This window comes from Sitophilus oryzae, unplaced genomic scaffold (genome assembly GCF_002938485.1).
Source record: "Sitophilus oryzae breed Bouriz unplaced genomic scaffold, Soryzae_2.0 scaffold_77_pilon_pilon, whole genome shotgun sequence".
Classification (NCBI taxonomy): Eukaryota; Metazoa; Arthropoda; class Insecta; order Coleoptera; family Curculionidae; genus Sitophilus; species Sitophilus oryzae.
The window spans coordinates 33,750-58,588 of NW_022147395.1; the positions used below are offsets into that span (position 1 = coordinate 33,750).

At 32.0% G+C, this 24,839-nt stretch overlaps 1 protein-coding gene across 1 annotated transcript; it reads right to left on the reverse strand.

Moving 5' to 3' along the window:
• Window positions 1–4,667: 4,667 nt before the first annotated feature.
• On the reverse strand, window positions 4,668–5,693 carry LOC115888520. The gene has a single exon (XM_030908269.1). It carries the CDS (start codon window positions 5,691–5,693, stop codon window positions 4,668–4,670), a length of 1,026 nt encoding a protein of 341 aa, XP_030764129.1.
• Between the last annotated feature and the right edge of the window lie 19,146 nt (window positions 5,694–24,839).

Sequence of the window (24,839 nt, forward strand, 5' to 3'; positions counted from 1 at the left end):
TCCACGATAAATATCAAATAAAACTTTAAGCTTCAAAACGTCGTCAAAACAACAGATAAATAAACTTTCAAAATTAAAAAGAGAAATGGCTAAAGGAATTTAAAGTCCAGAAAAAAGCAATAATCTGCTGACACACTATTAATGCGCAGGTCAGTCCCTATGATTCTTGCTTTCAGTCTGGTATCGAAATTATGGTCCCGGAATCGATTCACTAACGGTGACAACTCTCGTTGGAACGCAAAAGTTATCGTTTACTAAACGATATTCTAACGATTCTCCCGTGATTGGAACGCTTTTTCCCCACTGCGCAGAAGCATTAGCGTACCGAATACGGTTCTCTCCGTCGCGTCGTTGGAACGAAACTATTAACTTATACCATTTGGATTAAGTCATTAACCTCTTATAATAAATTACTGAACTTTTTATACATTGTTCAAATTTTTTGTAAGAGAAATGAAGAACCATTGTAGGAACAACACACATTTTCAATATAATAAAAATTTGCAATTTATGCTCCGAACAAAAAATTGATACGATTATACTGTCAACACACATCCTGCATTACGTTTCATTTTCATAAAGTTTTTGCAATATATTTTTTTCATAGTCCGATTCACCTCGTCTCGCTAATGAATCGCCAACGGTTGCACTATACAATGTTTATCGTATCAGAGAACAAAACAAACAAAATTTGCAATTTCATCGTAACTAATTTGATATACATCTTAATTAAATGTAATGCAATATCGGGTGATCGAAATTGTACACTCGTATCTTATTATGTTACACTCCATTCCTTATAGGATAAAGATTGTAATCTATCATTCTGAGAAATAACTCATTTTATATTTATTCTCTACATTTTATTTAATTGTATGTACTTAAAATTTTATGGTGTTGGGATTGCTGAAATCGTTTTGGGAGAATATCATTCAATCCAGGTTCGTTGACTATATTAATAAAGAAAGTAATAAGTTTTATTTGTTGTTTCTTGGGTGTTGTGGCTTGGATCAATTAAAACAAAAATCTTTTGTTTTTACATTTGATACACGACGTTTCGCATTTAATATAATGCTTCTTCAGGAATATTTTTTTGTCTTTCCTATATACATACAATATATTACAAATACTATTCCTGAAGTACCATTATCTTAAATGCGAAACGTCGTGTATGAATAAAAACAAAAGATTTTTGTTTTAATTCATCCTAGCCATAACACCCAATAAACAACAAATAAAATTAATTATATAATGACTAAAAAGAATAATTACTTTCAAGAAAGAAAGTTGTTGAAACTGTGGTTGTTGTTTCCAAACATGCACCCATCCATCTACTCGTATCAGGGCTGGATGGGGCAGTGGAAACCAGCCTGGGAAAAACAGGCAACCGGCCCAAATTCACAAAAACAAAATGACCATAACGAAGAAACATATTTTATTTATTAATATATAAGTAAGGGTGTTTTTCGCTCGTGCGAAAAAGCTCTTTTGCCTCCGGTTTTTTTTTAATTAAATTGTCTTGAACAAAATTTTCGTAAAGACCAATATTGGGTCCGACATTTGAATTTTTACTACAAAATGGTTTTACAGGGTTCTACTCCTTGGCCCAGTTTTACAGGGTTTTATTTCTATTATCGATAACGGTAATTTGATCTTGAATAGGCTACGATTTTGAGTTACGATTTTGAGAAACTTTAAGACTTCCTGATTCATTCAGTTCAGCTGACCCAATCCTCTGTGAAATACATTACTTTTAGTTTTTCGAGTATACATATACCCGAACATATATACACGTTGTAGAAAGAAATTCTCTCTTTTCTGCTACAGCAGCAGCCTGCTTACCTCTTTGTACACGTTTTTTTAACTGAATGAACCGCGGTCGCCATTAAAACTGCAGCATTTTTTAGGTTATTATATAGTTCTTATCACGAAACTTTTCCTCTATACTTTTCTACATTTGGCATCTTGTATGATAATGCATTTTTTTAATCAAACGAAAAAAACCTAGGCAATACATAGGCAGTGGATATCCACTGCAAATTTTGTTTGTTTTGTTCTCTGATACGATAAACATTTTATAGTGCAACCGTTGGCGATTCATTTAGCGAGACGAGGTGAATCGGACTATGAAAAAAATATATTGCAAAAACTTTATGAACACATATAGGTACCTATATGTGTTCTGATATAATGCTATGTTACAGTCCATAATAAGAATATTTGGATTTTCGAGATATTAATATTTTATTATCTAATCTAATTTAAACCTTATTTAACTCGTCTCTGCTGTCTCAGTAATTTTTAGCAAATTAATTTAACAACAATTTACACTTGGCTTTTAGTTCTCATACTTTATTTAATAAAGGCTCAGCTTTTAGTCCGTCCCCAATTCAAGCTAAGCATAGATATGTATGTATATCTCCGTCAACCGCAGAGTTCGCGTCAAATTCGTCTATCTTTTTACAAAGGGGAGCTCGAAAAATATTGCACCGAGGCTCCCAGTTGTCAATATATATATTTCGTATGGCAGCAAAGGATACTATTCACAATATAAACAATAACAAAACATACACACAACCACACACACACACACACACACGTGTTGTCATCAAACATGAAGTCCAAACAAGAACAATACAATGTAAAAATAAAAAATATGTACATATAAAAATTACGAAATAAAATAAAATTTGATGAAGTGACTGTGGTGGGTTAAAGGTGGATGTCTAGTGCCTTCATCCAGTCAACTGCCTCCTTGGAAGCTTCATGTATGTCAGACATTGTTCCCGGAAATTTTCGCAAGGGGCATTCTGTGACAATATGAAATGTTGTTTGTTGTTGGTGCCCGCAATCACAGCTAGCATCGTCTGATATTCCCCACTTGTGCTTCATATACTGGCATCTTCTGTGACCAGTATGTATACGGTTAAGGGTCGTCCATGTTCTTCTGGGGAGGTTGAAACCCGGGGGCTTGTGTCACGGATCGATAATTAAATTTGCCGAGTCGGGGTTTGACGTATACCATTCATTCTGCCAGGCTGTTTGAGGTAGAAAATCTTCACGGATTAGTCTTTCGCCCAGTTTCCAAGAAGCTCTCCTAGACTTTAGCCTTTGCCTTTGGTTATCTAGGCAATCTTGGTGTAAAGGTAAGTCAGGATCTGCAGAACATTTTTCCCATTCTTTTTTTAGTGCTGCTTGGCGACGTATTTCCGGGGGCTCAATATTTGACAGAACAGGCAACCATTGTGTCGGTGTGGACTTCATTGTGCCTGATATAGTCCTCATAGCTTCGTTGAGCTGTGTGTCAATAATATTTGTGTGAGCACTATTGGCCCACACAGGACAGCAGTACTCAGCGACTGAGTACACGAGTGAAAGCGCTGTAGTTTTTAGGACTGGTGCGTTTGCTCCCCAACTTGTTCCAGATAGTTTGTGAAGTACGTTGTTTCTAGTTTTCAACTTGGAGGCTATTTTAGTTAGATGTTGTTTATATGTTAGGGAGCGATCCAATGTCACGCCAAGATATTTTGGGAGATGGTTGTATTGCAGTACATGATTTCTGAATTCAATCTGCGGCCTGTAGTTCGCATATTTATTGCTTAGATGGAACGTAGTAGATTCTGTTTTATTTACGTTGATCTTGAGCCTCCATGTATGTAGAAACGTTTCTAGCATTTGCAAATCACTAGTGAGCACTGCCTCCGAACTGTTAAAATCATTCGATTGGGTCACTAGGGCTATGTCATCGGCGTAAATAAACTTTCGTGCTCTCGTTTCCGGTAGGTCAGAAATGTATAAATTGAAAAGGAGCGGGGCCAGCACTGATCCTTGTGTTAATCCGTCATTTAAATTATATAGCTTGCTTACATTTCCATTTAGGTGAACTTGGAACTTCCGGCTAGACAGCATGCTATTTAATAGTTGTGCAATTAGCTTACATGGTATCACCCTTATGAATTTTAGGACCATTCCTTTTCGCCATACCGTATCGTACGCCGATGTTAGATCGATGAACACAGCCACAGACTTCTTCTTCTCTTGAAATCCCCTCTCTATATGAGTTGTTAGCGCTAGAACTTGGTCGCTGCAACTTCGGTTTGGTCTGAAACCGGCCTGTTCTATAGGAATCTGTTCTAAGATAGTTGGTGCCAGTCTATTATACAGAAGTCTCTCCAGCAATTTGTAGCAAACACTCATGAGTGCAATGGGCCTGTAATCCTCAGCGTTGTGTCCAGATTTAGATGGCTTTAAAATGGCTACTACCTTTGTCCTTTTAAATAGCTTCGGGAGCCTGCTTGTTTTATTATTTCGTTGAACAGTTCGGCCAGCCCACTGCACAACATTAGGGGCCAGCATACTTAAGGAACTCGGGGTAAATGCCATCAAAACCAGCTGCTTTGCCCAGTTTTATATCACGTATGGCTAAGAGCATTTCTTCAGATCAGATCTCTCTGGAAAGTTCGGATGGCTGCGCTTGTAGCATTTTGGATGTTCCCTGGATTTTTGTTTATCGTTATCTTTCGGTGTTCTCGTTAGGTTGACAATTCTGGCTCCTATTTTGTTAGGGTTTATTTTCGACTCGATGTTGTTGGTTGGTATGCTACTTCCTAATTTTCTTAACAGATTCCAAGCTTTTTTACTCGAATGTTGAAAATTCATATTTTTTGTTAAGGTGCACCATTTCTCTTTCTGGCCGAATCCAAGGCCAAGATCAGTTCGTCTGCCACGTCAGAATCCTGTGTCGACTGAAAGTCGTCATATAGTTCTTGGCATCTTGGGCTCCATCCAGGGATATAATCCTTCCTAAAGCCTCTTGGGACATGCTTTTTGGCAATAGAGTGGATAAGTCCAACAAAACGCTCATAGGAGGCTGGCTCCGGAGGGATCCATTGGATATTAAAATCCAATTCTTCGGAAAACTCCTCCAAATTGGCTTTTTGAAAGTACCATCGCGGTTTTGGTATGGATCTCACTATGGGGATTTGGAGGCCAATATTTATCAGGACCGGTCTGTGTTGACTCCTAGGAAATCCGCTCAGTACTTCCCTACTACTATGTAGCGGCAGTCCTTTGCTGTCGAGAGTAGTAAAACAAAGATCAGGGTTGTAATCTTGTGCCCATCTGGCCGAGTGAAAGGTTCCTTTATCCTTGGCGTCAAAAAGTAAGAAAAGGTTTTCTGTTTCAGCCCAATCAGAAACTCTGGCCCCATCATCATTTGTAGCTCTATCGCCCCATTTTGTATTTTGGCTGTTAAAGTCGCCTATAACTAATCCCGGATGTTCGATATTGTGTATATAGTCATTTATCCATGGTTGTGCTGGAGGCTTATAGACATTTATAATTTCAGTATCGGCGACTTTCAACCTGATGACATAGATGTTGTTGTCCGATTGGGTTCTAATATGTGTTACAGTTGTAATGTCATTTTTAATGTATGTTGCAGTGCCATATTTCGGGTGATATGTAGCAGCAGCCAGTGTAAATCCTGGGATTTTGCATCTAGTGTTGAGCTGAGATTGATCCGAGCAGTGCGTTTCCTGCAATAAAACAACATCCACCTTATTTTCTGTCAGTATCTTAGTAAGACAGTCACTTTTTGGTCTGCTTACGCCCTCTATATTCAGTTGTAAGATCCGGAGGGTATTACCCAAGTCCTTTGTCAGGTAGTTCCGAGAGGAACTGTTTTGGATCATATTGTCGGAGTTATAGTTGTGGTTGAGTATATAGTTGTCAATTTACGCTACCATATTCTTAGTATACATTTAGATCCAGACTATTTAAATTTACCTAATGCTATTCATTCTTTTTTTTTTGCTGCCAGTCAGTCATATTTTTATTAGTTATTAATAAAAGAATAGTGGGTAAAACTATACAGGGTGAGTCTTACATAAGAGCAAATATTTTCAGATGTGGTATATTTCGACCCCAGGAACACGCCTATGAGTTTTTTTCTTTTAAATTTTTCGAGCATTTTCTTTTAAATTTTCCTGTATATTTTAGAAAACTTTTTAGAACTTCCTGTTCACCGCAAATTTTCCCACGGTAGGTATATTTTCTTAATCTCTGATATTACGGCACTAAAAGAGATGCAAATACAGAAAAATTGAGGTGGCTCAATTTTTTAAAAATAAATCTATTTTTTAAATTTCCAAACTTTAATAACTCGATTGGACTTATTTGAAACTCGATAAAGAGAATAGTATATTATGTTTATTTTGTGAGATCTAGCCCTGAAAATATTTGCACTTATAGACTCACCTTGTACAATAAAAATTTTCAAACCGAACAAACAACAGATGATTATTAAAATTATAAGTGTCCCAGAGAAAGACATTTTACAATAGTTATTTTACAAATTGGTGTTTATGTTTAAAAGCAACTGACGATTATACTGATGCAAATTAATTAGTTCGTTATGGATTTATGTTATGGACACTAAGGATCTTACGTCACTTTAGTTAGAAGATTAACCATTTAATTTTTTGCCCATCTTTCCACTGGCCCACCGGGGATTTTCCTGTTTTCCCGTATGGCCCATCCACCCCTGACTCGTATCATCTAACGTCGCTTAATTTCTGTGATCAATCGGGAACCGGTGTTTCGACGTATATAGTCTGTCCAACGACAATATACTTGACAGTGGTAGATATGTCTGTAATTTTAATTTCAAAAGTAGTTTATTTTATTTTACAAAGAAATAGAAGTTGTAGTACCATTGAAGCAGGAAGTAATATATTTAAAATTTTAGTGACAAATTATTACTTCAAAATATTATGAAAAAAAAAACTGTAAGACTGAAAAAATCTAATCGGGTTATTCAATCTTTAGTCTGGAATGCCTAATTTGACACAAATTGTAACTTATAACCTGTACTTTGGCAAGAGTTTGACAACTATCAAAAATCTTAAGTCGAATTCATACGCATCTGCGTCCGTTCGTCGTTCATTGTTCCGTCGCTCCAATCGTGTTGAAATATAATCTTCATTCAAGTCATTTTTCAAATAAACCAATAAGACCGGTTAAAAGAACAGATACGACATGACAGACATACAAGGTGGTCCGAACTGTATTCGGAAAACTTATATATAATAAGTAAAAAGTTCGTATAGTGATGTATGTCCTAAAATGTCCTTATTTCGATTTTTAATAATTACTGAAGTAACGTCAATATTTGGAAGAAAATTGGCGTCTGGAAGTTTTTAACACGAAATTTGATTTTGATGTCAATATGAGCTCCCTATTTGTAGGGCACACCACCTACATGTGTATTAACTGTTTTTGAAGAGTAATTTTGCGTCCATTGCCCGTATAAAAATACCGAGTAAAAAAATACATTTCCGTGATTTTTTACGTAAAATGTGTCTTGCTAAAAATCGCTTTAAAAAAAATTGCTAAAAAGGTGGAAATAGAGAATGGAAATAGTCAATATGTCATTATTGACAAAATTAAATATGTTGAGTAGATTTGACTTAAATGAAATAAATTTAGGAACTTTTTTAATTAATCATAAAATTTTCTTCGAAAAATAATGACAAAACAGTTTTTGTTGAACTTTTGGCACAAAAACATTTCAAATTTATGATTTGAAAAAATACATTTTTCTTATATTTTTTGTACGTATCTATCGAATAAAAGTATGTACGAAAGTGACAGTTCTCTGTCATTTCAATTCAAAAGTAAACTGATCTTTTCTTGGAATATGATTGTAATATTTTAAGATAAATTATATTTAGCTCTTATTAAACTAAAACTTTATTTTAAATATAAAATGCTTTAAAAATGTAAGTACCTATTTAATGAGCTGCTTCCAGGTAGGAAACATCTCAACGTGGCATATTTAGAAAACGAATACTAGTCCAACGTTGTGGAAAGCCAGTTAGAGCGAAAAGGTCGCCATCATGAAGTTCATTTGTATAACGAGTAGCGACAAGCAACCACACACACATATATGCTCTTTCACAACGGCTCTGCCTGGCTCGTAGTCTAAATCCGCCATTAGCATGGATACTAACTGGCAACGGGCTACAAAGAAAACGAAACTCAAGTACGCTGTTTGTCGATGTCAATAACGAAGCTTTGTGTGCCGGGGCTGGAGTTCGTTATTTTTCGTAAAAGCTCAAGCTTTTTGCCACAAACTGCGATGGAAAATACAACCTTTTTGTTTATAAATATTTTCTTTTGATATGCTCGCGTATGGCAAATAAAAACATGTAGCTAATGAACTAACTGTAAGTCTGTGCCACTGTCAACTGGAAAAAAACAAGTATATCAAAGAAAAAGGAATAAAACATGTTTTTGTTTAAAATTTAATGTAGCGCAATTCTATCATGCTTTTTAGAATAATTACCAAACATTTTCCTCTTTCAATTCTTTAAGGCCACTTTGCCTAATATAATTTAAAATATCCAAAATTTACAAGATACAGAGTATCCCAAATAAAAATATAATTATGGCTTTTTTAAACTTAGACACCCTGTATATTATTCTAATTTTAGATTCTACAGGTGGAAATAAAGGTAAATTTGCTTATAGTTTATCACACTTAAATCTTACCGTTTTGAAATATTTTCAATTTTATGAAATTGCAGTAGAATTTTAGGCTTCATTTCTCCAAAAGGTATCAAAGTTTTTAATACTAATTATTTATTTAAGTTTATTGATCGAATATTGTGTTGCAATAATAAACAAAATACTACCTTATACAGAGTGTCTGAAATTTTATATTAAATAATTACCAGATTTGAACAGCAATAACTTGTTTAATTTAAATAGGGTACAGAACAACATCAGATGCGCAATTTGTCTATCAAATTGAATTATGCCATTTTTTACCTATCTCTTCAAGTTTTCGTAGAAAATGCATTTTCTTATAATTTAGGCCTCTCCTAATAAAACTAATTCTATCGCCGAAAAGAAAGCTGTATATTTATTCCACATGATCATCCACCTACATAGTTTTTTACATAGACAATATTAAATTGACAGGCTACAACCCCGTTTGCCATCCATAGATAACTTTATATTTTTCTTGACGTTTGACATTTAACTAATGACAGATGGATGTCAGAGTTATCGTTTGTCAATTGCTGTGCGCCTCCTTGCCTTAAATCGAGACGCAATTGAAATGTGCTCGAAGATCTCACAATTACTTCCAATGTTTTAATTAATAATCAGGCGGTTTAATAGCCCTTAATTTGGTTGACTGATCAGTGATGATTTTATTGTGGAGTCTTCAATGTTTTCGTTAATCTATTTTAATGTAGTTTTTTGAGAAGGTTTTTTTATCACGTTGAGTAAGTTCTTTATACCTGACTTTTATAACCTTTTTTCTGTAACCTGCATTTCCATTTCAGTGTCCTGAGGATGGAATAAATAAATTCCGAAAGCTTGACCATTAACAAAGTGTATTAATTCTAGTCCAAACCCTTCCGACTGCAACCCCACTAGTTCCTAGTTTTTCTTTATCACTAGTCAGTCGATACTGTCAAATACCGTATGATCGAAAAAAAAATGGCGTCCAGTTGGCTGGGAAATGACGATCGATGGCATTTCCCATATAAATTTACATATAAAATGACAGCGATCTTCATTTCATAGCCATCGCTGACGCCGTTTTTTCTCGATCATACGGTACTACTATCTGCTTTATTCCTAAATATGTATGTAATTAGCTCAGAATAACATACCAAATAATTCTATCGCTGTTTGCTGACTTGGAAAGTACATCTTCACTGCCTCCTCTACTAATAGTTTTAAACCCATGGTAAATTAATAGAAAGAAATGTATTTTTAGCCAAGGTAATCGCTTAGAATAAAAGTGATAAAATTAATGACCCAGACTTGTAAGAATGCAAGTTTATTATCTTAACCGTTACGGTAAATTATTGTTTAATGTTTTGTACAACTGAAAGTAAATGTTTCAGATAAAACTACATTGTCAACTCATTAATATCGCTTTATCTAAATCAAAAGTTTAATCAGAAATCATTTCTTACGCGTCTTTTTCTTCACATGTTTACATTGTATTTACATATCGCCTGTTTTGTTGAGATAAACTGCCGTTTCTTTTTTATGTTTACGGTTAGTTATGATATAATTATTGAATAGTTGGATATTCTATGTGCATATATTTGATTACAATAACATAACTTTTGTGTCTTTTGAGTTTTTTTATTGAAATAATTATACTCTATTATATAATTAACTAATAATATGGCATAATATAATAATATGATAATAATAGTATGCATATTATTAGATCGGACTTTCTCTAGAAGATTCTAGCACTTTGGCTGGGTTTAAGGAGCATCTCATTGTCTTGTCTCTGGTTGTAGTGGCGTGGCCAGGGGACTTTGAAAGCTTAGTGACAATTCATGAATATATAACTTGCTTCTATAAATGCGGAGGGGGCTCTGGAGTACAGAGACGACCTAAACACGCAGGTTTAATTGACGCCAGATCCCGGGGCTTGAATGAAGGGATATCTCATAGATTCGAGACTGTCATTGTCAGGTCAGTTAAAATAGACAGATTGTCTATACTCACTGGATATTGGTTGGAGGGAGGGGTGGGCCTGTGAATTCAGGCTCTTCAGAGGAGGCCTAATATCTCTGCCAAGGTTAGTTGACACATACTTCACTCATTAAATTGCAAAATTGATTTCAATTAATACCAAAAACTAAAAATAATTATAAAATGCAGATGTAACTCATCAATAATTGATACCGATGAATATAATGAGGTTAATAATTTAAAAAGGAAATCACGAGACGGACGAGAAATTAGTTTAAATAAAAAAAAAAAAAAAAAAAAAAAAAAATGAGATTTGGTATGTTAACATAAGTGGGATTAATTGTTTTTTATCGCTTCCTGTTTCACACCAAGAAATGACTAAAATCTTTCCCCGATTTTTTTAAACTTCTTTATTTTTTTTTTTTTTTTTTTTTTTTTTATGTCAATTTTTAACATTCTCTTTAAAAAAATGTTAAGGCTGTCTGGAGTCTGACCATGTTAAAAACACTTCAATTCTTAATCAAAGGGCCTTGAAAAAATAGAATTTGATCGTCTAATGTGTTCAGTGTCTTGTCCTGGCCGATTAAAGATTTAAAATAATGCTATTTTAATTATATCTCAATTTTTCAATTAACGAGGGTGGCTCATCACATGTTCAAAATAAAAAGTTATGAGGTGAGCAACTTTTTGGAGACACTTACCAGTGATAGTAAAGTGCATAAATATTAGACATATCTGAATTTGTCCTCAGGAGACTGAATTGTCCTCAGGAGAATTATTTGAAAACCTGAAATAATAAACACTTAAGTCAGTATTTAAAAAAAAATGCTATAGAGAATGTAGTAAAATTCAAAATGGTAATCAGTTACTGAGGAGGATGTCTTTACATGGTTGCCTTTCGGTTGGTGAAAAATAACGACAAGGAAAAGATGTTGATGGTGATTTTCCCCAAAATCTTTTTCTAAATAAGCAGTTTTGATTTTTTGAAACTCTCAATAATGGCATGTTGAACATCCAAAGACGCAAATTTGCCCCAATTCAACCATATTCGTATCTATACTGTTACCGAGATACCAATAATCGTACCTCGAATATGTAACACCCTGTACAATAAAAAAAACATATTTTTTGATATACAGCAATACACTGAAAAACAAATGGATCAACATCATTCCTTTTGGGCTCAAAATCTAAATCAAATTCTTCTAATGTTTTTAGTTTTAAAATTAATTTTTAATATGAGAATTAACAATAATATAAGAAAAAACAAAATAAAAAATTATTTGGAAAAGGAAAAATCTTTTTTTTTTTCTTTTTTCTGCTTTATTCTTCTCTGAATCGTCGACCCTGCGATAGAGAACATTATTCTACCTTTTCAATTTTCCTTCTTCGTCCCCGATAATACATATGGCATCATCCCGTCGTCTCTGCATAAACACGTATATATAATGTGTACATGTTATACGTATATAAGTAATATATAAACTGGCTGGCATATATCAAAGCAGAAAATCGTCGCATATTTAATACGTATATATGTATACAATGTATATTATATACCAGGTACATACATATACATATTCCATGTAACTGTATTACAGATAATAATACATGCATAAATTTTTCTTCAAAAAATAAAAAAGTGATTTTAAAAGTAAAGCACTTTTCCACCTAAGCAACAATGTACGAAAATATATTTGGTAGATTTTGTGCTCTTTATATTTAGTATATTTTTATTATGTCAGTAATTTATTATTATATTTTTAGTGACAACTGAATTTATTGTTAGAAGTTACAATGTAATAAAATTTGAAGTGATATAATTTATATAACCCAGTGATTATCACTTATCACGTAATTAATCAATATTTGTGATTTAATCAGTTTTGTTGCTATTCTAAGCGATTCTGTAATTAACCACGGTTTATTACAAGCCTGTCATTAATTCATTTCATATTAGAGATGCTACAATTAGTTAAATTGGTATTAATGGTATTACAGTTAAACAGTAATATAGGATAATTAGTTCTAAACACAGGATTATTGATGATATAGTCCCTAATTTATACATAATCCAGTCGTCTTAATTTTGTAAATTAATACATTTCTGATTTAATTGGTCTGGCTTTTATAACTAAATCGTATACAATATCCAATCTTAACACTCATGTTAACATGTGTTCCTAACTCAGTCCTCATCAGAGAGAAATCTACGCTATAGAAAGATGCGTACCTACATATCGGAAATAAAACTATTAGCCGTGGTCGCACTCGCCGCACGAATCGCACTTTTTTCTTGTCGCGCACACTGGGCCGTACCGAACGCGCCGCACGCGCCGCATTATTCGCTATTTTGTTTCTTTTTGCTCCTACTACACCTGTATTTGCCAATCGAATTTCTCACCAATCGCTTCCGGAGTTCTGTCTGCGGCAACGTATTTTCATCAATGTCTGGCGCGCGACAAAAATTACATTCGTGCGGCGCGTGCGGCGAATGCGGCGGCGCTGGTCGGTGTGCGCGTACCTTTATCCGATAGTCTGGCGCGAGAACTTTGGCGAGAAGTAGTTACCGGAAAATATCATATTTAATAACAGCAAAGACTATAGACTATTTGGACTCTTTTAATATAATATGTTGTAAAGTATATGAATATATTTACATCAGTTGGCAAAGTTATAGTTTTTATTATTTTGAATACTAAAGATGTATTGTTTGGTTCATTTTTTGTGTGTTAATAAAGTAAATAGGTATTAAAACGTTGTTTGTTATTGTTGAGCATGTTTAATTTTTAAAGCAAAAATATTTTAAAATTACAGAATATTAAATAAATAAATGGTTTTGTGTGAGTACGTAATACCGCAACGCTCCCGGTTGTGTGATTTTAAATTACAACCTGTTTGAGGGTTAAATATGCTTAGCAAATCGAAATGATCTTGAGAAAAGTCTAATTTAATAAGTAATCACAACACAGAAGTAACATAAATTAAATTTTATGTCTGATTTAATTTGTTTCCTTGCTGACCGTATCGGTGTTAAAGGCAACAAGTAATCATAAAATCGGTTTTATACTGAAGTTTGCGATAGCGCTTAAATGTTTTATTAATTTTATTTTAATTAAGCTGTAATATCAGATAATTAGCTCTAAGCACCCGATTATCGATCATACCTACCGTCTCTAATTTGCACGCTCCAACTATTTTCGCGATGAGGTTTATAGCAAACTTTCCGAACTTTTAAGCCCGATTAGTGCACAATGGACTTGGCGTTGTGACGAATTGCATTAGGAGATTAGCCGTCGACTTCACCTGCCTTAATGATATATCAGTGGCTGTCAAAATGGTTGCGTTTTCTGCCACAGATAAAACTCATATCTTTATTGCGTTCTATTAACGGCCGTTATTTTCTGTAATAGCTATAGAATAGGATTACGTCGACGTGCTTGAAACATTATGTGATTAAAGATGACACGACTGCTGTGGGAGGGTATCAGGGGTGAGGTCTTAAATAAAAGTATATAGTCTTAAAATAAAGTACTGCACAAAATATGTTTTCCCAAGGGGTAGTATATTTAGTATATTTCGACCCGATATTTAGTAAAATTCGGAATTTTTGAAAAAACTTTTTTTTTGTATTTTTAGTTTTTTTACTTTTCTAACTGAATATCTTGATAAGATGACATGAATATTGGAAGTAAAATTTCACAAAACAAAGAAAGATCCAGTTCTTTTCAAATGTATAAAGCAAAAAATATGATTAATAATAATAAATAATATAATAATATATATTTTATGGTTGCATTGCTAAATTCCCTTCGAGGTAATTGCTCCACTTTTGATTGTTGTAAGTGTTGTAAAATGTGAAAGTCGTAAATCCAGGATGAAAAAAATGATAAAACAGAAGTTCAATAAAATTAATTAGACTTTGAACTCAAAAAGCATCCTCCCTATTTCCATCGGAAATGACTACAACTTTTAAATTACAAAGTTTTAAAATAGTATTCTTGATATTTTAATTTCATTTTATATAAAAATGCGAATAGCGTTACGCATTATTATATGTCATCCTTTAATACTTCAGCTAAAAATGTATATTTCTCAAATTTCACTACTTGCTGCTGAAACCATCACTTTTAATCAAGGAGCCCTTTGAAAAATACACATGGAGACGGACGTTTCCTGCTAGTTAAAGTCTCAATCATTTTAATCATAACTCAATGTTTAAAGCGGGAACGAGGGTGTCTCATTATATTATTTAAAAAATACTTTTAACAAATAATTTGTTTGTACTTCATATAACTTTGATATTCGAGTTAAATTGTCGTTAGGAAACAAGCCATTAACTCGACTAATATTTAAAATATTTTTAAATAAACAAAAATATTTTTTTTTTTTTTTTAATAAACATTTTTATAAAAATAAAATATTTTAGGTACATAATATTATATATAACATTTTTTAAATAAAATGTCAAAGTTGACAAATAATATATTCATTATATAATTTTTCAAAAAAAAAATAACTTTTTATTTTTTTCTGATAAAAACGTGAGGATTTCTGTATGTGTATAAGGTTATGACACTTTGAATAGAATGACATATTATATGTCAACTTTGATATTTTTTTTTTTTTTTGTATTTTGTATATTTTATGAAAATGAATCTAGAGTGTCATTGCTATTTTAAAAACATCTAATTTTTAATGTTGAGCCTTGGAAATAGATTTGACCATCTGAATGTATTTAGTCTTATCACGTCCATTAAAAGATGCCCAAATCGCAATTTTTAATAAACCCTAAATTTCTTCAAATGGAACGAGGGATGACTATTAGCACATTTGGAAGTTTAGCGTTTCTACCGAATAATTCCGGAATCTTCGTACACTCTGGTATTTCGAGTCAAATTGTCGTTCATAACCGCATGTTACAATTAAAAAAAAAAAAAAAAAAAAATGTCAAAAGTTAACATCTGATATACACACACCTAGAGTGTGATATTCTATCGAAATTTAGCAACAAAATACCAAGGGTGCTCATTTAAAATCAAAAGTTGTAGCAAAGTTGTAGTCATTTCGGTTAAAACAGGAAGTGACCAAAAAACAGCTGAATATGTCAATCAATCCTAATGTATTTCATTTTCTAACATACCAAATCTCGATTTCTTATCTAAGAAAAAATAAAAGTTATAGGAGCGGGGAGCGACTTTGAGACACACCTTGTATATTATTCTTTAAGAGATGGCATATATTTATATCAACTAAATTAAAAGAAAAAATATCGAGGATGCTATTTAAAATCAAAAGTTTAGCTATTTTCGGTGAAACAGCAAGTGACTGAAAATAATAGAATACGTCAATCAATCCTGATTTATATCATACACCAACATACCAACCGTTTTTGTGTGAGAAAAGAATAAAAGAAACTTACGGCGGTGACCTACTTTGGAAAAGGCATATAAAGACAGTCTAATACTTGTACTAGAATGAGACTTTGAGAGCTTGCTTTCAAGTACCTAGACATATTTTCTAAAGGATGATGTCTTGAAATTATTTTAAATGTCTCTTTGGATACAACTATAGGTTTTCTTCTTTAGCTGAGCACGCTTAGTATAAATTTCCTAAAACAATAAAGCCCCTGGTATACGATCTAAGATCTAATGACACGTCATACCAAAGCTCTTCGCCTTTTCATGCAAATGCGACGAGCAACTATCCACAATGTAAAGACAATTTCACGGAAAACATTATGACTGTTTTTTCACGCTCGTTACTGTTTAATTAAAATAACAAACCGGCAACAGCGTCAGTTACTCGCAGTACATCCTGCATGACCACGTCGCTTAAGTAGAATTTACATTTTTGCAATTTGGTACGAGTGTCACGCGCCACGTCTCGCCATTGTAAATTCTCGAGTATTTTGTGCCTGAAAGCACACACTTTATTTATTGGAAAACGTACTGCATGTTTTTAATTTATTGACAGGTGTTGTACGCGTACGCTCGTAAGGCTGCGTCCGCAACTAAGCTAACGGTCCGCACGCTCTTATGCGAGCAAAAACAAAAATACATGGAAGTATTAAGTGTTTATTGATGTTTTCACGGCGCGAGACGCCGCAAGTTATGTGCTTGCGATAGATTTTTGATGAAGATAAAACATTAAATAAAAGATGTATCAACTTTAAGTCCCGGTATAAAGGAAAGCGTCGCACTGTGGTCAATTTTGTCAAATTAGCCGGAAAAAAATATTAGTGAAAATTACTTAATGATTGATAACTATATAGGTACGATTTTATATGTTAGGTATCATAAAATTACATTAATAATATAATTAATAAGAACAGGTCGTATACAGGGTGTATAATAATTAAAAACTTAGAAATGTTTCGGTATTTTTTATTTTAAATAGATTTTGGTCGCGATCATTTGCATAATATGTTAGATATTTAAAAATTATCATATTATAAGAATAATACTATGGGATCTTACAGATTTTGCTAACAGTAGTAAGTGACATGTTAAGAAAAATTATAGAAATATGTTATTTTAGGGAAATAGTGTTACTTAAATATTAATCAAGTGAAAAAAAAACATTAAATATCATTGATGCGTGATTACCTAAAAGGTACTTAAATCATGAACAAAAAGCTGATCTTATATACTAGAAGTGGTCGCCAAATAAAATAAAAAAAGAAAATACTAATTTTAAAAAATAAGGCTTAATAAGTTTAAAACGTCCCTTATACATTCGGTTCTTTTAGCAGACTAAGCAATTCGCGGGATAACACACTAGCATTTTTAGATGGAAGCTTTCGAATACTTGATATTAGAGCATCCGAAGATATGAAGAACATGTGAAACAGGTCTTCATTTGTCTTTACTCTAGATGTTTTTCGAGTATTGTGTTCACGATAATGTCTATATTCTTTGTGCCTTGCCTATTGGACATCTTCAGATAGTTGTCCAATTGGCAAAGAAAAAGAGTTTATGATATCAGCACCGTGGATTAAAATTTTATGCACGGAAGCTGGCATACAAAACGAAGGATAAAGTTTGACAAAATTCCTAGCTGTTTCTAGCGCATATGCGTTCTAAACGAATCAACATCTATATCAAAACCAGAGGATAATGCCTGAAGTAAAATTGAAAATTTATAAATTAGTTCTTCATCAATATCTGTAATTTCGCTAGATTTTTTGTAATTTTCAAAAAATCTACGGGCCGTGTTACCCTCATTAGTGCTTCCATAACCTTGTTTCACAACATCAACCAGAAGACCCAATTCAGATTTAAACTTATTAATTATACATTTTTTTCTTAGTTCAAAAGCAGATTTTTCATTTTGAGAAACCCGCACCTGCCATTTCTTAATGTCCAATCTATATGATAAATGAAGAATACATTCAAAAATCCGTATGTGAGCATGTAACGTTGAAAGTCCCAATTCATATGCGTTATTGTTTATTGGACGTTTTAGAATTTCATCAATATTATTCATGTCTTTTGGATGTGCACCACAAACATAACAATTTTGAGAAGACGAATTTTTCATTAAATTGTTGCAAATTTTTCCATTGACCATAGTTTTGAATAGAAAATATTTAACAAAAATTTCTTGGCCTGAAGATAACGCACCTTTGTTGGGGTTAAGGTTGCTATTTCACTTTGTACTCTAGTTACTTCTAATTGCACCATTTCGGTTGTTTCTTTTTGTAAATGCAAAACGAAAGGGGTCTGCAAAATCTGGTCGATGAATTTCTTGGATTTTGCCAAATAATTCTTTTAAATGAATTAGAATTATTACGAAAATGAAGTCGTAGAGGCACTAATGACGTTAACAAGATATTAGAATCGTTAATATCGATGTTTTGGGCAAATTTTTGTTTGTATAATGACTGACCACCGCTCCCATCTAAGCCCCACTTACAGTCAAGCTGAATAAAGTTCGTATCGTTTACAGGTATTTGGTTTAGTATCTGTACTAATACCGTATGATCGAGAAAAAACGGCGTCAAAGGCGGCTGGGGAATGACTATCGATGCTATTTTTGACTAGGTCGAACTCTGCTCAAAGTTAATTAACTTTATTTTGATTTTTTTAATTAATTAAAATTCTTCTTCTTTGCACTTTAAAGATCTTCAAAAAAAATTAAATTTTAATTAAAATGAATACTAAATGTAGAAAATCTAGAAGACAATAGTAAGTTTCCGAATACAGAAATCTATATCCAAAAAATATTTTTTTCTGATAATTTGAACTATACCAGTTTTAATTAATAAAAAATCTATATTAGGTAAATCCAGTAAATCGTAATTAATACTAAATGCGTCTTTAAAAGTAAAGAAGAGAAAAATCAAAAAGGCTCTAACCTAACAATCGCCCGTCCCAGTTCCAGGCATTTCGATAACTCGTTAACAAAAATCAGATTATTCTACTGTTAAAATGTATGGATTATCCTTTTGTAATTGTCTAATACACACTAGACCCTTCAGATTTAGTAAAACTGTAGCTGTAAACCAGTTATGTGTGTTCATTACTATACATGGAAGAAGTATTGTGTTTATCAACAAGGTTAATTGTAGGCCTTTAAATTTTGCTTAATATGGTCATATTTTGTAATATTCAACTCATAATTGTTGATACTTCTGGTGGATGATGTTCAATTTTATACATGTATAAAATATAAACACACTAAATTGAAGTACTAGAAACGGTAAGGTGGGATATTTTTCGAATCTGTATTATTACTTTTACTCTATAGAATATCTACAATTGTGTATAACCTCTAAGAAACAAATTAAATGAACAAAACTATGTCCAAGAAATAGTCTATTGTATAGAGGGATTTAAGGAAAACCTTAAAATGTTTTGTACAATTTGTTTTGAATTTCTTCTAGGTTTCATCATCCTCGGTCAGTGAAAGTAGAAATATCATCAGCAGTTTTTCAGTCCATAAGATTCAACATTTAAAAAAAATACAGGGATACTTAATCATTAATTAATCCTTAATTATTCTTTTTTTGAGATATATAGGCACTATAGGCAGCAAAATATTAGCCTTATAATCCCGGAAGCTGTGGCCAATAAATTAAATGATAAATAATTGTAAATTGTTTATACATATATAAATCACTTGTTTTAAAATAAAAAATTGGCATTTTAAATTTTATATTGTATTTATTTATTAAATGATAAAATTAAAATATTTATATACTACATGATCTAACACTGTAAGTCTTAGTTTCTTTGGTTTGGTTTACTGTTTGCCGAGTACTATGGGTATAGTTCATTAAATTAATAGATTCTTTTCTTATGATTGACATATGCATATTAATTGTTTTCTTAAGTTATGTTACAATGAAACTCACTTTATAAACAGTATAATATAGGTATTTATTTTCTTTCGAATGGTATTACAAAATATGTTTTACTGTGAACCCTACTAATTAATATACTATGCCTGGTTCAAGAGTCTAAATCTGTACTTATTACATTATCATTTAATTTAATAACAAACCTAAAATATTTGTCTGCGACTTACTAAAAAAAACAATTATGATTTTCGAAAGTGATTAATACAGCTTTTTGTAAAATTATACATTACTTCTTGATGTATGTATTATATTAATTCATTTATTTACTTAAATTGTTCCAATGTGTATATTATTTCCTACAATCTACCAGTAGTTACGTTAAAAGTTAAGTATATAAATAAATGACTTAGGAGCCTAAAATTATTGAGATTAAATAACGTAATATATAAGTAAATAAAATTGACAATACACCAGAGAATAGGTACATTAAAGAAATGCTAACTTCATGTTAAAAAATGGAAACAGACGCCACCTGGTGTCGCCTGGCAGTACTAGCTAAATTGAGGGGAATTGGAGGGGCGGGACTTAAAAGAGGGGAAATTTAAAAAAATATATTTTTATAAGTATCACTGACTTACTGTTTAAAGTTAATAAACATATTTTTTATTACTTTAATATAATTTAAAGTATTAAAAAATATGTCTATTAACTTTACACAGCAAAGCAATGATATTATTAAAGACTTATTATTTTCAGAGAAAATTTATAGTAAATAAATTACACATTTAGTAAACAATATCATTTATTTTTTAGAGCTGGGATTTATATTATAATAATATTGAAATATATGTATTTTTTTAACAATGAAAAAGAATATCCGGGAACCTGAAAAAGAAAGATGGTCAATTAATGACTTAAATTAGTTAAAAATACATTTTGCAAATAACTAGTGAATTGGAAAGATAAACATCTATTAAAAATACATTTTAGTAGTATGTTATCAGTGATAATACATAAGTATATAATAGGTAAATAATAAGGCACTATGATACAACTACCTAGTAGTTGTATCATAATAACTCACTAATATCACAAAAAATATGTGCAAATTTAAATTCCTTTAATGATCTAATCAAACACTATCTAGCCTCAATGCATGCCATTCCAAAGGCAAAAAAAACTATTATACCAAATAAATATAAGCTGAATAAAACATAAACCAAGCCAACGTGCATAAAAAACCAAAAAATGCATCAAAAAATACTTTTATCAGATCATACCCTTGGATATATTATGTATTTTATATATCGCACATCCCGTTCAAAAGTTTACTAACTCAAAATAGAGAATATAGAGAACATTGTCAAGAGAAGTAAAAGAAAATTTAAGTTAAGGCAATATGCTCCTTTTTGGATATTAATGGCCAAATAATATAATGTTGATTTAATAAAATTTTACTGGCATCCTTCTGAGGTATAAATCAGATTAAAAGGACATTGTTTTTGTAATAATTGTTTGTTTTGTAAACATTTTTTGAAGACAATACAGTTTTGAACGGGCTGTGCGATATAAACAAGGATCTTACTATTATTTGAGGTTAGAAAGTATTTAAATAACATAAAACATAATCAAAATCATTTGTCATCATAAATTATAGAGGTACTTACGTGTTTTGATATTATTATCAGGAAATAATACGTTTAGTTAAACAGGTACGCTGCCAGGCAAGTTCTATCGGCGGGTCTTTGCAAAAGTTGAAATCTAAAAATACAAAACTACGTTTACATCTTAGTTGTATTTACGAATAAAGTATTTGTGTGTAATTTCTGACTTACCAGTTAATTGAATAATCGCATTAAATACATCCAAATGGTAATTTAATATTGTAAAAAAGCAAAATTGTTTTAAGTCACTTGCCAAGACAGCCCGGCCAGCTTTTTTGTTGGCAAAATGGCCGCGGTATCATGATTTAAGCAATGTGAGTGACAAAGAAAGCCAATGCCTGGCAGATGTTGCTTTCTTTGTCGTTGGTCCTGGCACGTTTAAATTTGACTGTTGCCTGTTTTCCCATACAAGTGACATCCCCATGCAATACACCAATAAAATATTTTAGCAATAACCATTGATTCCTGCATGGAACTTTGCTTGAATACAGCATCACCAATTTTGTTTTCATTAAATTCTCTAGGCAATAGATTATTTCTTGGACACAGTTTTGTTCATTTAATTAATATGCTTCTTGGAAAACAGAAACTTAGGCATACACAGAAACAGATACTCTATAAGTAAAGAAGTAATAATACAGGGATTTCGTAAAAATTACTATCTCACCTTATTGTTTCTAGTACTTCAATTTGGTTTGTTTATAATTTATATATGTATAAATTGAACATCATCCACCAGAAGTATCAACAATTATGAGTTAAATATTGTAAAATATGACCATATTAAGCAAAATTTAAAAGCCTACAATTAATTTTGTCGACAAACACGATACTTCTTTCATCAACTAACGGATTATTTACTGGTACTAACGGATTATTTTTATTTACAGTTACAATCAATGCAATATTAGTAAATCTGAACGGTCTAGTGTGTATGAAACAATAATAAAAGGCTAATCCGTACATTTTAACTGTAAATAATCAAAAATTTTGTCGAAATGTCTCGGTCGGAGGCTTGTCGGACGACGAGATTTAGTTAGGTTAGAATGGGTTAGAGTCATGGTTAGAGTCTTACTGGCCTTACTCTTCTTTATTTTGAAAAAGGCGTTTACTGCATTAAGGATGATTTAATATCGATTTTTTATTGAGTAGAACTGGTGCAGATCGAAACATTTGAAAAAACAATTTTATGGAAACAGATATGTGTATCTGGAAACTTTCTATTCTTTTCTGGTTTTTCTATATAAGGTATTAATTTTTGACAAATTTTATGTCAGTTCTCAGTAACTGACGTCTAGAGTTCTATCTCGTCAAAAATAGCATCGATAGTCATTCCCCAGCCGCCTTTGACGCCGTTTTTCTCGATCATACGGTACTTCATCTTGAACTGTAAGTAAACGCTGACTAGTATGGTCTAACAAATCTTGTAATTTTACTACAGCACTATCTTTCGAAATTCTGGTATTTAATGGATAACATTGAGATTTAGATTTTAAAACTAAATAATATGGCGGATAAAGATTTGCATTTCGTTCTTGTCCGCCTTTTTGCAATAAAACGTATTGGTGCTTCGTCATCTTTGTATCCACGATTAATGCTAATGCTTCATCCGGCGAATAGGCTTTAGGAATTGCTTCGTTATCCATTGATTGATCAAAAAAAGTTTTGCCTTTTTTCAATATATCCGAGCTATTAGTGGTCACTACCTTATTTATAAGGTTCGCAACACTTCTTTTTCCGGCTGATCTAAAACTAATTTCTGCAGCCAAAGCAAGTTCTTCAGCAGTTTTCGATTCAACGAAATGTGAAACCTTATTTTTTTGACCCTTAAAACTACATTCAGAAAAAGATTTTATTGGACGACCAACATTTTTGTTCTGATAATCGCTTAAATGAGTAAAGAGGTTTGTTTGTAACCAACAAGAGTACTTTTTTGTAATTTTTTTATAATTTTGATAGCACGCATTATATCATGACAATAAAATGCTGCAAAACTGCTTTATATGGCTCAGTATTTCTGTTTCCGTTCCTTCCATTAAGCTATCGTCTCCGACTATTTCTTTAATATATTGGAATATTTTTTGTAATACTGGCGGACTAGTAGATTTTGAAATAAGCTTGTTTGCTTTTAAAAAGTCAACTACCTCCAAGCGTTTAATATGGGCAATACATCCTAGAAAATGGCCTGGACTTAACAGACGGACTAGGACGGTAAATTTGTAGGTTTGGTAAAGTTATCTAATGGTTTAACTATCAACTTAACTTTATTTAAAACTGAAACCTAAAAACTAATAGAAATACCTCATAAGACTCTTTTCTGCTAGTTCATTAAAAAAATGTATATTAATAATAAGTAATTAATAATTAAAAAAAAATCTAACCATATCAAAATTATTTACTCATATTTAATACTCAACAGAAGAACATTAATGTCAAAAAACTTACCAACAATTATTGTTCCTTCCATTTTATATAGTATTAATGACATATAACTTTTTGCACGGAATACGCAAATTAAAAACTTTACTCATGTGCAAATAACAAGATTATTTAGTTTAATCTGTCAACTATACTGCATTTTCAATCAAAATAACAGTAAATTCGCAACGACGTTTGACATATTTGTTAATGAAATGTTCTTAGCAACTGTTTCAAAGTCTACTTATGGAGTTTTTTAACTGGGTTGAAGAATAATAACTTTTCGTCCGTACCTGTATAAAACTGCTGAATAAAAAAATATACATTTACGACTTTTTCTACGTGAAAAAGGTCTCTTGGTAAAAATCGCTACGAGTAATGGTTTTCGAGATATTTGGAATCGAAATTACCAATACCTCTCATCATTGACATAAATTAAACATATGTTAAATAAATAGTTATTAGACTGAAGTATGGACTGAGATCATAAATCTGCAATGTTTTTGTGCTAAAAGTTTAACAGAAACTGTTTTATCGTCATTTTTTGCAGAAAAATGTATGATTAATTTAAGAAAATAAAAGTTTCCCAAATTTATTATTTCAGTGAAATAACTAACTACTCAACGTGTTTATTTTTCGTCAATAATGACATGTATTGACTATTTCAATTTTAAATATCTTGAGGACGGTTGCTCGTACCGATTTTTTCAAAGAGATATTTTTTACGTAAAAAGTCACAGAGATGTATATTTTTTCACTCGGTAGTTTTATACAGGTACTGACAAAAAGTTATTACCCTTCAAAACAGTCAAAACACATGTAGGTGGCGCCCTCTACTAGTAGGAGTCATATTGACATCAAAATCAAATTTCTCATGTCAAAAAACTCCCAGACACCAATTTTCACCCAAATATTTATGTTGATTCAGATATTATTTAGAA

Excerpts from the sequence above, each read along its gene's own strand:
- LOC115888520 (XM_030908269.1), bottom strand. The coding sequence starts at position 5,693 with ATGATCCAAAACAGTTCCTCTCGGAACTACCTGACAAAGGACTTGGGT.